At 40.2% G+C, this 15,271-nt stretch overlaps 1 protein-coding gene across 3 annotated transcripts in view; it reads left to right on the top strand.

Annotated features, from left to right (window-relative positions):
* Nucleotides 1-15,271, top strand: part of Dtnbp1 (dystrobrevin binding protein 1) — a 95,727-nt gene that overhangs the window by 39,095 nt on the left and 41,361 nt on the right. For all 3 annotated transcript variants that reach the window (XM_035442942.1, XM_035442941.1, XM_035442943.1), the window contains one exon: nucleotides 10,539-10,561. In XM_035442942.1, coding sequence (XP_035298833.1) covers nucleotides 10,539-10,561 — 23 coding nt within the window. The remainder of the gene's footprint in view (nucleotides 1-10,538; nucleotides 10,562-15,271) is intronic.

The raw sequence follows: 15,271 nt of genomic DNA, 5'->3' as shown, positions 1-15,271 counted from the left end.
GAGGGCAGTGTTCAACATCGGATGTTGTTCCTTAGTTGCCATTCACTTTAGCTTTTACTTATTTATGTTTTGGGACAGAATCTCTCATTGGCCTGAAACTTATTAGGCTAGGCTCACTGGCCAGCAAGCCCCAGCAATTCTTCTGTCTCTACTTTCTTAGTTATGGGGTTAAGGTACATGCCACCATGCCTTACCTTTTTGCATGGGTTCTGGGGCTTAAACTCTGGTCCTCATGCTTGTATGGGACTGACCTATCTGTCTAGTCCTGCTGAAAGTTTTTATGAGCATAAACCTGGACTGCCTTGACAAATTAGTACTCACTGGGGTCTGGATAGAATATGGTTTTGGGCAGACAGGAAACATATTCTCAGGTATGCAGTGGCTGGGAGTGTAATTATTTAGCCCTATGAGTCTAACTCATGGCTGTCCTGCAAATGTTTTTTTTTTTTTCTAGTCGTACATAGATTTCTCATAAAGAAATGAGTGAATATTTACCATATGAGCCAAAATACAGGACTTAAAATCACGTACCTGTTTTCCTTTAACCAACAGTTACAATGTTAGTCATGGAATATGGAGAGCACCGGCAAATGTATATGAAATGATAGTCTCAGTCTATAGACTAAGCTTTAGGTAATGGGATGATGATATAGCAGTAAGAAGGGGGTGGGTAGACTTCTGCAGGTGTCAGGGAAGACCTAAGAAGATACACAGAGCTGAGTCCTGAACTTGAAGGTTGTGATATGAGGGTCTAGGATTATACAAGTCCAGGCAGAAGGAACAATGTGAACAGAGACCCTGCATCCTAATACTAGGTGTGCTTGTGAGAATGAGAAAGAACAGCTCAAGTCAGTGGTGGTGATACATGCCTTTAATCCCAGCACTCAGGAGGCAGGGGCAGACAGATCTCTGTGAGTTCAAGGCCAGCCTGGTCTACAAAGCAAGTTCCAGGACATCCAGAGCTGTTATACAGAGAAACCCTATCTGGGAAAAACAAAACAAAAAACAAAAGTGCGTGTGCACATTTGCACACATGCGCGTGCGCGCGCATGCGCGCGCGCGCGCGCGCACACACACACACACACACACACACACACATTGTTCAGCAGCACATGGTTAGCACTGGTGTTTCTCTCTGCATTTGCATCTGCCTTGCTGCTCCAGCATCAGTGACAGAAAAATGACTGTAAAGGGAACAAATGAACTGAATGTCCCTCCCTGTTGCTCCTGACTCGCTCCTCATCATTTCAAGAATGGCAGTAATGGCTCAGATTTTCTGTGGCTAAGGAATGAATCTCTTTTCTGCTTACCTCTACTCTTTCTAGTCTTTAGTTCTGGCTTGGGAAAATGTCACTGTCACTATTTCGAAAGACTTGAATCCATTTCTGGTACTGACTTCCACAGAGGGACATTTCTCCCTAATTGAGCATCATTTTCTTTCTCTTGAAGTTTCATGTCATGTTTTGTGTATGATAGTTCTTGCCCTTCTATTGATTAAGAAATATGTTCTCATAAAATAACACATTATTTAGGAAGAGAAAATAGAAATCATAAGTAGCTCTCAACAATTATTTCAGTAAGATGTGGGGATTTGGGGGATGATCCATGCTTTTAAGTGTATTAATAGAGCTTGGAAAATATCCTTAAAGATAAATACCGGACTAGTTAAAGAAATATACTACTAATAAACCTCTTGAAAAAGGACTAATGGGTGAACAAGGTGCATGGCATATGATAGTTAAAATATTCCTTAGTGGAGAGTGTATAAATATTGTGTCAGAATAAATGTAGGGTGTACTTCAATGTTTTATCTGGATTTTTTTCTTAACCTTTTAGGTAACTAAATCTAATTCTTAATTACCCGACCTTCTGAAATTGGTCTCTTTTTAATTCTCTAGCACTGCTAAACTACATTTTTTTTTCTATTGTAGATCTTCGTTTCCTTATAAATGCTCCATTGTTGATGGATTCTGATAGTGGTTACTGCCACTTCCTGTTCCTGTGCCCTTCCTAGAAGCTTTTCATAACCTTGTTCATCCACCACACACGGTGATCTTGGTCTTCAGTATGGGCATCTTTGTAACTTTTAGAAACTTGTACTTTGAATCCCAAGAAAAATCTCAAGATCACCAAGCACCAAGTTCTCTACCACTACAAAGCTTGAATGTTTCCAGTCATACTCTGCCTTCTACTCTGCGTCCTAAGGGCTTGGTGATCCCTTTCTCTTGTGTCAGCTCTACTCAGTATCAGTCCACACTAGTTCTTCTTTACCCTGGCTACCTTGGGGCCCTTTTGAGCTCAGACCCACACTTTGGTCACTTCGGTTGTTTTCCCTAGTCTGATTATATTACTGTTATGATAACTCATCTTTCTAAAATGTAGGTATGATTAAGATTTCTCATCATTTTAGAGAGTAGTTGCACGCTCTTCTTTGCCAAGAGGAAAAGCGAGTCTGGAGATTAAATGATTTACCATGGATGGTAGCGCCAGGAAAGGGCAGGCAGTACTAGAGTAGAACAGACTCCCTAAAGTAGTCACATCTTTATGTCTCCTCACAGAGCCATCTGTGGTCTAGTTTGGGTGCCTGAATTATGAAGAATATTAACTTTTCTCAGGGCATTGACTGCTGCAGGGGTTGATCGTCATATGGAAAAACAAAGACTGTCAGGAGGAGAGCCACGTTTGGCCAGGAACACGTTTGAGTATAGGGGCCTAGAAGTTTTTGCTTTTTCCATTCCATTTCTCCCCCGGCCCCTTGTCTCAACCACAAGTACACCAAACTTGAAGAATATGTAATTTCTAGTGGGAAGGCAAAACTAGACTGCTGAAGTGATAGTCCATTGATTTGGTAATAATGGGAGGTTTGGGTACTTCCTTCTTTAGGAATCTGGCTCACCAGTTAAAAGTTTTGAATTTAAAAATGCTAGTTAATACATAGATGATAGAAATTGTTTTAATGGTTTTATAGTATGTTTAGCCAGTCAACTGCATGGCAATCAGAATGCCTTCTTAGTAAGTCCATACTGCTTTATGTTAGGTTTTCCATTTCATGTTTTATTGATTGTGGCTTTCAGCTTAATTTAACAGTCTTCTAACACAGAGCAGATGCCGGTGAAAGGTTTAAGGTTGCTCTGAGTGAGTTTCCTGTCCATGACTCTGATGTCCAGTAGACTTAGTGGTCTATCAGGTAACTTTCTGGTAGGGCTAAACTATCTCAGGTGACTGGTATTCAGGTAGGTGCCAAAGACTGTAAACATTAACAGTGTGAGAGCTCTGGGTTTTATTCTTTGTCTTGCTGCTTAATATCATGTTGCCTTATGTCACCAAGTCCTGTTTTCTCATATTGAGGATGTTGAATCTCTATTGCTGGCTAGTTGTCTGTACAGGGAATACACAAGATGTACCTCATGTAATGTACAGTATATACAGTAAGAGCCCAGTGATGAAAACAAAAACAAAAAGAATCCAGTGATGTCCCTTTCCCCGTCTTACCCACTTTGCCTCAAATTCCCTTTAGTCCCCCAAGCATAGCTTTTCACATGAAGCAGATCTTCATGTAAAATAGATTTGGAAGTGATTTTACTGGAAGATAATACATGTATAGCTTATTGCTATCACTAACAAAGCCCATTCCCTAGACCTTCGTTGTCTTTTTTGGAGCACTCTTTAAAATTCCAGGTCATTGTTGTTAGCATATCTCTCAGATTCTTTTCAAATTTAAATGCCTATGAATCTAGGATCACATCATCTTACTACTTTTATGCTGAGTTTACCCTAAAGATATATCTATAAAGTTAATTTATATTATTAGTAATGTGGTACATAAGGCTTTAGTACTGTTTTTACAATGAATTAGCTATTTTTCAAGGGCTTTTGTTTTATAAATAGTGTCAGAATGTCCTGAGAGATTTTTACCTTACTTTGGGAATAAATCACCCTTTCTGTTCAGTGTCATTCTACCTTCTGGTTCATCAGCCACCAACCCACGGCGCTATAAAGGGACATGTTTTCAGATGGTGCCACATCCTGGTAGACTCCAAGCCACTGGATAGGTGGAGATGAATGTTTGGTGGCTCTTACTGAGAGGTGTGGTGAGATCCTTCCTGGAAGAAGTAGGCACTGTAAGTTCTGTACACCTGCCACAGCAAGGGGATCCTGTCTAATTTTGCCCTGTTGATGCAAAAGAAAAAGAAATAGCCCTCACCTCATAGGAAATAAGAGATAGTTTCTTTTGGAGCCTGAGAAACATGTGGTGTGGTTACCCCAGACTTCACGTTCCCCTGAGGAAGCAGTTTTGTGGAGTTGTATAATAGCAGAACAAAGAAAGCCATAAATCAAGGCAATCTTAAAATATGTTGAGTACATCAGAGAGGGAGTCACAAGATTGGGGACTCTCTCCTGCAGGCCTCAGATGCCATCTGATGACATACTTAGCTTTGAGTTCGTGGAAGCTAGGGGACTGCTAATTTAATAGAATCTTTTTTTTTTTTTTTTAAATCTTTTAGTCACAGGACGTTAGTTCACACACAGAGGTGGGCAAAGAGTGGCCATGCAGGGGACTAAAACGAGTTCAAGATGAGGTAGTTAGGCTCTGGACCCTGCTAATTAATTCTACCCTCTCCACACCACTGCAGTCAGCCAGTCAGTTTTTTACAAACACGATTCTTCTCAGGAATCCTTGTTCGTCATTCTATAAAAAGGACCACTAATCATAGCTTTGAAAAATATTCCTAAACATTTTCAGTGAAGAAAAACCAGTTGATTTTACAAATGAGCCTTTTGAGTGTGATATTTTATGTTGGCTTATTATCATGGATTGTCTAGGAGCAGGCAGGTTGCTATTTAAAGAGTGTCCCCCACCTCCACCCCCACCCCCAGTGAGGTCATTGTGTTTGTGGAGGCATTTGTCCACTGGCTCCTCCTGTGTGTTTGCATTTATGAGTCTGATTTATTTGATTTCTATACATACACTTCTTATAGCATTTTACAGATGTTTGTTAATACTTTGTTAATTTTTTTCTTTAAATTCTGCACTTAGCTTTGCCCCTGTAGGAAAAAACAAACAAAACAAAACAAAAAAACCGATTAAATGGCCCTTTACCCTTTGGAAATACTAGCTTTTGAGTTCCATGTTATTTTTAGATTCAGTGTTCAGGGTACTAAATTTCAAAAGGTATTTTTCTGATTTCATTAAGGTTTATAATAGAACAGGATCCAAAGAAAGCATTTTAATCTACTTACTTAATCATCTGAAAATAATATGACTGCCCAGTTAGCTCAATATATAGAACATGAAAATACTGCCACTGAGCTATCCCCCAGTTCAACAAGTTACTCTCTATGTGATAACATGTGAGCAACCCTTATGAAGAATACCACAAAAGCACTGAATCAGTGGATAGTCTTTGTTCTTCTGCATTCACTGTCCTTGATAGTCATGCTTGCTGAATGTCTGTGGAATCTGAGCCTGTCCTCATCTGCTGTGTCTTTCCTTCCTTTCTGTGGTCATCCCTATCTTCACTAAAGATAGTAAGTAATGTCACTGAACTTGGGGTTAGGGTTAGATTGGGCCCCAAGTCTGGTCCAGCCACCTGTCCTCAGTAAGTCAATTACAATTGGAAAAACTTATTTAGTGTGGCTGCACTGGGAAGAGAGACATGGAGATAGATCCAGCACCCCCAAGTCTATCTTCAGTTCTGGAGCAAGACCAGAGTTAAACTGGAGTGCAAGGATCTGTGCATCCAAGCAGTCCAGTACGGTGTGGTCCATCACTGTCTGGGCTTAGGTCTTACCCTGTAAGATGGTCTGACAAGTTGGTAGAACTTGTGAAGTATTTTTAAGGAGAGACAAATTTCTCCCTCTAGCTGGTGCCTTTTCCTTCTCCCAGCATGAGACCTACAGAGAAATCCCCATTGCTTTGGGGTCCATTATATATCTGATTCTTTTGTACATATAAGTAATGATGGGGGTCGCTAAAGGTTCTACACTGAACAATCTTATGAGAGGTTGGCCAAGTTGCCTCTCCTGATTATTTCCGGAAGAACTGAAACAGAAAACCAGGGGATTCAAGGCAGCCCATCACTTGAGTTGAACAACAGGCTTGTTTATTATTATTATTATTATTATTATTATTATTATTATTATTATTATTATTATTACAGCTCCTTTCATAGCAGAATGATGAGTTGCAGAGTCAGCAGAGAAGCCTGCTTCATAAGCAGTATGTTCAGGGCTACATGAAACATGATGTCTTCAGGAAAACGTCTAAAGTATGGGAACACCATTATTCTAACTGTCCTTTAGAAATCGAGGGAGGTTGCAGGCATTCCTGCTCCTTCTTACATTTGTCTTCATTCCAGATTCCCTTCTTGAGAAATATCGTCAGATGTTCCTATACCCATTCACAAACTCACCATATCCTCACATGACCTTAATTTAAACCCCAATGTAATCTTACCTACTAAGTCTTTATCGTCATAAAACCTTGTAGGCCTTTGGGCTTTAATGGCTATTGTCCCAATTTGGAAAGGGGCTAAGTAGAATCAATTTTAATGGTTTCTGTATTTATTCTTCCAATGTCAGTATTGCATGTGGACCACAAGCCTTTGAATACTTCAGATAAGTCTGGGGTACTTTGAGGGCTACTCACTTCTGAGTCCAAGACAGAATGCAAAGTACATAGAAGATCTGGCTTAAGTGCTTTAGGAAATTCAAGTCAATCTTCATTAGAAGCAAGCTGCATATAACACTTTAGTTGAGCAGTGAGTTGTCTCTGTCCAATGAGTTGACTCTGGTAGTGGGGCACAGTAAAAAGAAATGTTTGGCCGGGCGTTGGTGGCGCATGCCTTTAATCCCAGCACTCAGGAGGCAGAGGCAGGTGGATCTCTGTAAGTTCGAGGCCAGCCTGGTCTCCAGAGCGAGTGCCAGTATAAGCTCTAAAGCTGCACAGAGAAACCCTATCTCAAAAAACCAAAAAACCAAAAAAAAAAAAAAAAGAAAGAAATGTTTGGAGAAGAGCCTAGAGTCACTTGGGCAGTGTCTTAGTTACTATATTGCTATAAAGAGACACTATGACCAAGGCAACTCTTATAAAAGAAAGCATTTAATTGGGGGCTTGCTTACAGTTTGAGAAACTTAGTTCATTATTATCACCATGGTAAACATGGTGGCCTGCAGGCAGGTGCTGAGTCAGTAGCTGAGGGCTCCATCCTGATCTGTAGGCAGGAAGAGAAAGAGCTGGGCCTAGCATGTACTTTGAAAACCTCAAAGCCCACCCCAGTGACATACTTCCTCCAACAAGGCCACATTCCTTGTGATCCTTTCATATATTTCTACCCCCTAGTGACCAAGTGTTCAAGTATATGAGCCTATGGGACCATTCTTATTTAGACTCCATAGGTAGGTCAGACTGCTGTTTGGAGTGGTACTTATTGGAGACATGTCCTGATGCCCTGGACCAAAGACCATTCTGGGTTGCTGATTGCCATGAAGTTGCCATAATTACAAGGCCACTAAAACAGCCTTTTTTGTTTGTTTGTTTTTTTGGTTTCCTTTTATCTTGTTGTTCCAGGTCCTCTGGAATGTTCAGCTGACCTGTAGTTCAGACAGGCCTATAGCCTTCCTTCTCATCTTTTGTTTCTCTCCTTTCCTTCCTCTCCTTTGTTTTTTCTTTTTTCTTTTTCTTTTTCTTTTCAAAGTCTTACACCATAGCCCAGACTAGTCTTAAATTCACAGCCAGCCTCCTGCTTCAGACTCCTCTTGGTACTGGGATTGTAGCTGTTTGCTCAGCTAACCTTTGACTTGTTTTTGGATGAGCCTACTGATCTTGGAAGAAAGCCCCTGTACAAAAGTGTAGCTAATGGCCAGTCTAGTTATACTGTCACTTTTCTTACTGTTGTGGAATCCAGAATGCCCCTAGAGAAGGGTTTCACAGTAAAATTTAAAAGCAGTGGTCATTTAGCTTTCTTTTGCCTGAAGGTCTGGATAACAGAGCAGTCAGTATTGGTAGACACACTTAGGAATGCTGTTAAAAAGTCTTTTGTGATATTCTGGGCTTCTGCCTTCTGTGGACCAGGTTAGGTCACTAACATTATTTCATTGCTAGGTCATTGACATGATTCTCAGGAGAAAACTGGGTCAATCTTACAAACATCTTTGGGCTTTCTCAAGACTCATCAGTAAGTGTCTTGGTAGAATTCCGGTATCTTGAGGTCATAGATCCTAATTAAGACCATTGGATGAAGATGATGTTGATGATTTTAAGATAGGTCAATGCTCTGTGGCTTAGGCTAGATTAAAACTCTTGATCTTCCTCTTCTAGCCTGAGTGTAAAGACTATAGATTTCCACCACCACACCCAGCTAGACCTGGGATTTTTTTTAGAGAACTTTTCAGTCTTCCTGAGGTATAAGAAAATCCTGAGTGTGTGTGTGTGTCTGTGTCTATGTCTGTGTCTCTGTCTGTCTGTTTGTCTTGTTGGGAATTGAACCCAGAGTCCTGTGCATGTTAGATATTCTGTCACTGAGCTACATCTTTTATTCTGTTTATTTATTTGTGTGTTTGTGCATCTGTGTGTATGTTTGTGTGTTTGCGTGTGCACTTACAGGTGTATGCACACAGGTGTATACACATGCCACAGCATGGATATGGAAGTCAGTTCTCTCCTTCCATCATGTGTGTTCCACAGGTCAAGTCATCAAGCTTGGCAGCAGGCCATCTTGCCAGCCCTGTATAGGAAATTCTTTTAAGATTACTTTAGGTTTTGTTTTTGTCTAGAATGCAAGCCACTTGGACCCATTTCCTGAATTTTCAGATTGCTTTCCCTTGTAAGAAAACTGTTTCTCTCCCCTGCTCTCCCAGGGAAGAAAGACAAATTAGTTACTGGATTGTGACTGTTCAGACAATATAGTATATACAGATTCTAGCTATCTGGAGTGCCATACCAGTTTTACCATCCTGTGTATGAGAGACATCTTGAATTTTACCTTTTAATGGTGAATCTTTAAAAAAAACAAAAAACCTATTTTAGAATATTGAACGCCAGGTAAAATGACCCCCATTCTAGGACTAGAGGCTTTTGTAGGTCAGCTGCAGAAGCTGCAGAGGGTTTTCATAGCATACCTAAATTACTGGGGGCTAATGTTCATCTGGAACCATCTGTATAAAAGTCCCCGTGATTCTCTAAATCATCTCTAGTAAAGATTGTGTCATTTGTGGCAACATTTGTGCTTTCCAGGCTATCTTAAACTAGTACTAGAAAGTGGTGAACAGATCTTTATAAATGATGGAGTTCCTTTTATAGTGTATTTTGGGTCTCATGAAGAAGAGATAAAACCCAAGAGTTCAGTACCCAACGACTGTGTGTGCAATGCTTTGTGTGTGTGCTTTGTTGCATAGATATGCTCTTGAGTTTGATAGTGACCTCATGCCAACCAGCCCTTCTGTGAGGAGCTTACCCTCACAGAGGAACTGTATTTGCTTGGCAAACATTTAGCTACCTTGTAAATGCAAGTCTGCCCCTCTCACAACCCAGGGTGCTTTTGGTGCAAAGATGGATCCTCTTTGTCCAACAAGGCTAATGAACAGCATTGCAATTAAGAGCTTGGAGTGTTGAGTTGAGTTCAGAATGTTTTTTAGTGAGACCTAGAATGTAAGTGGCAGATGGTCTTCAACTCTAGGATAGCTAGTTTTTACTAAAGAAACTTACCTCCACAAAATTTCCTTTTTATTAATATTGATACAGGGGAAAACATATAATTATAAGAGAAAACTGGAATGTAACTTTCTGTGGCTTCTTTGTCACCAAGTGTTGATTTTATTTAGCATTATCTGTTTCTTCCACTGTGTATTGCCCTAGAAAACTATGCATGTTAGCATCTATAATTGGCATTGACATTCACCAAACCAGAAGATGCCCAGAGGTGTATATGTATATCTCTTCATGGGCAGGGTGAGATCTGAATGTCAATTCTTTATATTGCTTTCTTACTTCTATTCTTTGCTACCAAATGGGGGAAAACTACCACTGTTCTGGATAGGTTTTAGTTGAAGACCTTAGAAAGCTATTGTTTAATATTTACCAGGATTATAATATGTGCTTTTCCAAATTGTTTCTGTATGAGATGGACCACATATGGCATTAAATGTTCTCTGTATTCTTAAGTTTTGTTTTTGTAACTAAAATTTTAGAGTTTTTGAGCCAGTAGGAGTTAAGAACAGAAAAGAAAAATCATTATTTCAGCACTTAGGTGGCAGTGGTGCAGGCCTTTAATCCCAGCACTTGGGAGGCAGAGGCAGGAGGATCTCTGTGAGTTTCAGGACAACCAAGGCTACACAGAGAAACCCTGACTGGAAAACAACAACAACAACAAAATCACTGCTTCAGTCAAATTGTGTTGAGGTTTTCAGTGATGTATAGGTAGCATGTGAACAGCTCAAGTTATTCTGGATAGTTTAAGCACATAAATTGTTATCATAATGCAAGAACAATTTTCAGTGGGAAAGAATTGTTTTAAATCTGCTTTTCTCTCTTCTTACAGGAAGGAGCTTGAAGCCTTCAAAGGTAATTCTGTGTTTAATTCTTCACTTTACAAAAGTTGAGAGTTAATCATGCCAGATATTCTAGCTTGGTTGGTGATCATGAAAATAACTAACTCCCTTTCTTTTAAACAAGATTGTTTGTTACAAAGCAGAAATTGAGCCAGTTGGTGGCGCATGCCTTTAATCCCAGCACTCAGGAGGCAGAGACAGGTGGATCTCTGTGATTTCCAGAACAGCCTGATCTACAGAATGTGTTCTAGGATAGCCAGGGCTAACAGTCTGGAAAAACCAACAACAACAAAAAAGCAGAAGTTGGCATAATACTTCTGTGTGTTTTATTTCATCACAAGTTTGAAATTCTGGTTTACCTGGAGCACAGGTGCCACGTGAGGCTTTGTGCTGAGTGTGTGTTAAGAAGGTGGAATGCTAACACTGAGTTGTTGAGGCATAGGGTTTCAGAAACTGGTTTCTGCTGTGCAGAGTCTTCCTGGCTCACAAGAAGAGATGGGGAGGAAGCTCAGGATATGCCGGATAGTCTCATAACTTCCCAGAAGTCTGCCTTGTCCGAGCGGGGTCTGCTCTCAGACTGTACTGTGCTGTGACTTCCGACTTGGGGCTTGGTTCCTACATCTGCAAAATTAGGGATTTTGGTGAAGTGTTACTCTGAGACCTTGAAGCACAAACTAGTGTTCCTTTCTAGTTTAGAGGCACTTTTTGAGGGGGAACACAGAGAGTCATTCTTAGCCATGTTCATTACTTTTTTGTTGCTAAGCTAAGTAAGGCACTTTATAGAAGGAAGGGTTTATTTGGTTCCAGAGGGAGAGTATATAATGACAGAGGAGACTGGAACAGGAAGCTGAGAGCTCACTTTTTTAACCATAGCCATGTGGGTTGATGATAGGAACTCACAAGACCTGCCCTCAGTGATGTTCTTCCTTCAGCAAGGCTGTATCTCCCCAAACCTTTACAAGCATTGCCACCAACTGGGAGCCTAGTGTTCAAATGCCTAAAGCTATGGAGGACATTCCTGAGCAAACTACCACACTGGTGGAGAAACCCTCAGACTTCCTAGCAGCTCAGAGTCCTTCCAGTATGCCCCCTTTCAGTTGTTCTGCACTAATTCCCTAGAAACTGCTGTTCCTAGAGACTCTTATCAAGAGATAGAAAAGGGGAATTACTTGTTGACTGTCTTGGTCTGTTGCACGTTTGTCACTCACGTGAGTTTGCCTGGCCTTTAGATTTCATGAATGAGTAAAAGTTTTCCAATATATTGTTTATGGTTGGTATCGCCTGTGTATCTTATCTGTTAGGATGTTTCAGAAAATTGACTATTCTTCAAGACAGAGGTCATAAAGGCGTATTCCTCCTGTGGCTGCCCTGAACAGACTCTATTTTATCTAAATCTCTGTTTCATACACTGCCATGATTAAGTTCTTGGCCAGTTGTTGAAAGTAATACTACATACCATGTGATAGCATGAATTGTCATGCTCACATTGTTCTTGTTTAATCATTACCCTATTTAACTGTGTTATTTTTCACCAGTTGTTTGAAATAAGATTTGAAACCTTCATAAAATGCTTCTTTGCCTCTTGTTTTGATTGACCAGTTGAGCCTTTCTTATATAACATTAAGAGATGGAAAAAGCCCAATCAAGTTAATAGTAGAAGACAAGCAGGGACACACATTACATAAACTGTCAGCTTTACTTGCGTCTCCCTACTGAAGCATTCTGGTTTAGTGTATCGTTCTCAGAGACAGGCTATTTGCAAAAGGTTAATCAATATTGTATATTGCTTGATAGGATACTTTGCTTTGGACAGAAACATCTTGTTTATACATGCATTACTAATTGTACAGCATTTACAGCACACCAGATCTATCCACAGAACAAATATTAGACAGTAGAGAAAGGATGAGATTTTTTTTTCAGAGCTGGGGGTCTGTTTCTAAGGACTAAACAGAGGAACTCATGCATGATAGGAAAGTGTTTTCCTTCTGAGCTCTGCCCTGTCTCTTTTTAATTATTTATTTTAAGACTCACTAAATTAGCTAGGCATGCCTCAAAATTTATGTTCCTTCTGTCTCAGTATCTGGAATAATAAGTATATGCCACCATATCCAGCAAAAATAGGATTTCATCTAATTCTTTGGAGATAGTGTCTTACTATGTACATATGGTTGGCTGGCTTAGAACTTGTTGAGTAGACCAGGCTGACTATGAATTCACAGAGATCCATCTGCCTCTACCTCCTCAGTAATGGAATTAAAGGCACTTGCCAACATACCTGTCCTTCAAGGGATCAGACTCAGGAATTTAGGCTTATTTTATGTTTTTATGAAAGAATATTTTACCAACCTGGATGTGTGTGCATCGTCTGTGTACATTACCCTCAGAGGTCAAAAGAAGGTATTGGTCCTCTAGAGCTGGAGTTACAGAAGGCAGTGAACTGCCATGGAGCTAATAAACCCAGGTGTTCTGTAAGAACAGCAAGTGCGCTGAACTGCCAAGCCATCTCTTCAGCCCCTAATTTTAAAAGCAGGTCGTTATCCCATGTATGAACTTTAAACATTACTCTTAATATTTAAGTCTAGCTCAGTATGCTACAAATCAAGTTAATGGTAGTATATGTTGAGCTTGCATAGCAGTTGATGGTTCAGTTTAGTTGTCCCAGTATCTGAGACAAAACTACTTTAGCTGCCATTTGGTAATATTAGCTGATAAAGACTCAGGTTGTATGACATAACTACCCTCTATCCTAATGGAGCTAACAAACTGCCAGAGCTTATAGGATATAAAGGCAAACATAAATGGATATTATCTAGGAATAGTGAGAATAAACACTAAAATGGAGTAATCAGCTGGAGATAGGCAGTATCACTCAGTCTGAATGAGAAATACCTGCAGGACTGGGATATAAGGACACTTTAGAAAGAACAAAGAATACAGATTCAGTTATTTCAAGAACTGAAGCTAAAGTTTAATTTCTTGCTCATTGAAAGAACTACAAATAATTTGTCCTCACTGAAACATATGATGTGTGGGATGAAGTGAGGAATAGAATTGGACACTTGGGGCCAAGTGATACACAGCCTTGTATGTCATGCACAGAGGTTTAGACTTTTCTTTTTGACCAGTGATTTCCACAAATGGATGTGAGGGCACAGGGAAGATGACTAGAATTCCTCTTTTAATTTTTTCTTACTTTTATTTATTCATGTACCCTGGGCGTGTGCATTAGTGTGTGGTGGGAAGTGGGAGGGTGATTTGTCTCATTTTTCCCCCCCTTTCAGCCTTTTAAATCTTAATGTTGTGTGTTGTTTGTTTTTTAGGCAGTTTTTCATGTAATTTAGGCTGGCCTTGAACTAAGTAGCTTTGGATGACTTTGAGCTTCTGATCCTACTGTTTCACTTTCTGAGTGCTGGGTTTACAGGTGTTCATCACCATGCCAGGATTCTCTGAGCTGAGGCTCAAACCCAGGGCTTTGTGCATTCTAGGCAAGTACTCTACAAACTGAGCAACATTCTCAACTCCAATGTGTGGATTTATAAATTTGCATATAGGAATTCATTTATATAATGCATCAATAATCATATTTGAAAGGTTTATGTTAAAGATTTTTGTTTCTTAGGGGAGTGCATGCTCAAGAGAGCTTAGAGGTTCATTTGAGAGAGACAAATTAGAGAGTTGGCAAACCCAAGGAGTTCCAGTTAGACTCACAGGATAGGGTCTGCTTTATATTTTCTGGGATCTCATAGGAGGGTAGAGTAGAGAAGATAAGTTCCAAGATGAGAGTGTTTCATTGAGTTGCATAAACTGGTGTGTGCCTGTGATCCCATCTCCATCAAAGGCTGAGGTAGGAGGATTGCTTGAGCCCATGAGGAGAGAGACCATTCTGGACAACGTAGCAAGGACTAGTCTCAAAGAGGAGAAAGGGGGAAGAGGAGAGAAAGGACAGGGAGGAGAAACGTAATGAAAGATATTTAAAAGGCTTGAATTGGGAGTGGAGAGATGGCTCAGTGGTTAAAAGAGCTTGCACTACTCTTAAAGAAGGCTTGAGTTGGATTTCCAGCACCACATTTGGCAGAGAACTGAAGGCCCTGGCCTCCGCAGCCACCTGCTGCAGGTGTTCAAACACATAACAGAACAACAAAACTAAAGCTGAGGGAGGGAGGTGTTAGATTAAAGGGAGATTCTTTTTTTTTTTTTTTTTTTTTTCAAGACAAGGTTTCTCTGTGTAGCTTTGGAGACCAGGCTGACCTCGAACTCACAGAGATCCACCTGCCTCTGCCTCCCGAGCGCTGGGGATTAAAGGCGTGCGCCACCGATGCCCAGCTCTTTTTTTTTTTTTTTTTTTTTTTTTTTTTTTTAAGAAAATGTATTTGCTTACAAAGGAGAAAGAGGCTGTAGGCAGGCTGAGGGGAAGGTAGAATGAGCAGAGCTGACTGAAGGACAGCAGCAGAGAGTGTGGTTTTGAGTGAGCAGCTTTGAAACGGGGTACTGCTGTTGATTACGATAATGATCAGAAGTGTGCCGTTTCAGGACTTAATGTACATTCCAATCCACTGGTTAGTGTTACTGACTTCAGGAGAACCTTTATTAAAGCTATGTTTAAATGAGGGGGGGAATTTAACGATACCTTTGTATTATGAAGCAAGCATATCCTCTGATTTGTCCACTGTTAAACATTAATGTTTCTTGTGCTTTTTAGAGTGTTGCTAATGCATCTTTG

The sequence above is a fragment of the Cricetulus griseus genome, chromosome 3 (assembly GCF_003668045.3).
Source record: "Cricetulus griseus strain 17A/GY chromosome 3, alternate assembly CriGri-PICRH-1.0, whole genome shotgun sequence".
NCBI classification, from domain to species: domain Eukaryota; kingdom Metazoa; phylum Chordata; class Mammalia; order Rodentia; family Cricetidae; genus Cricetulus; species Cricetulus griseus.
Note: the sequence above shows the minus strand (reverse complement) of the source record. Positions and strands in the feature narration are given on the sequence as shown.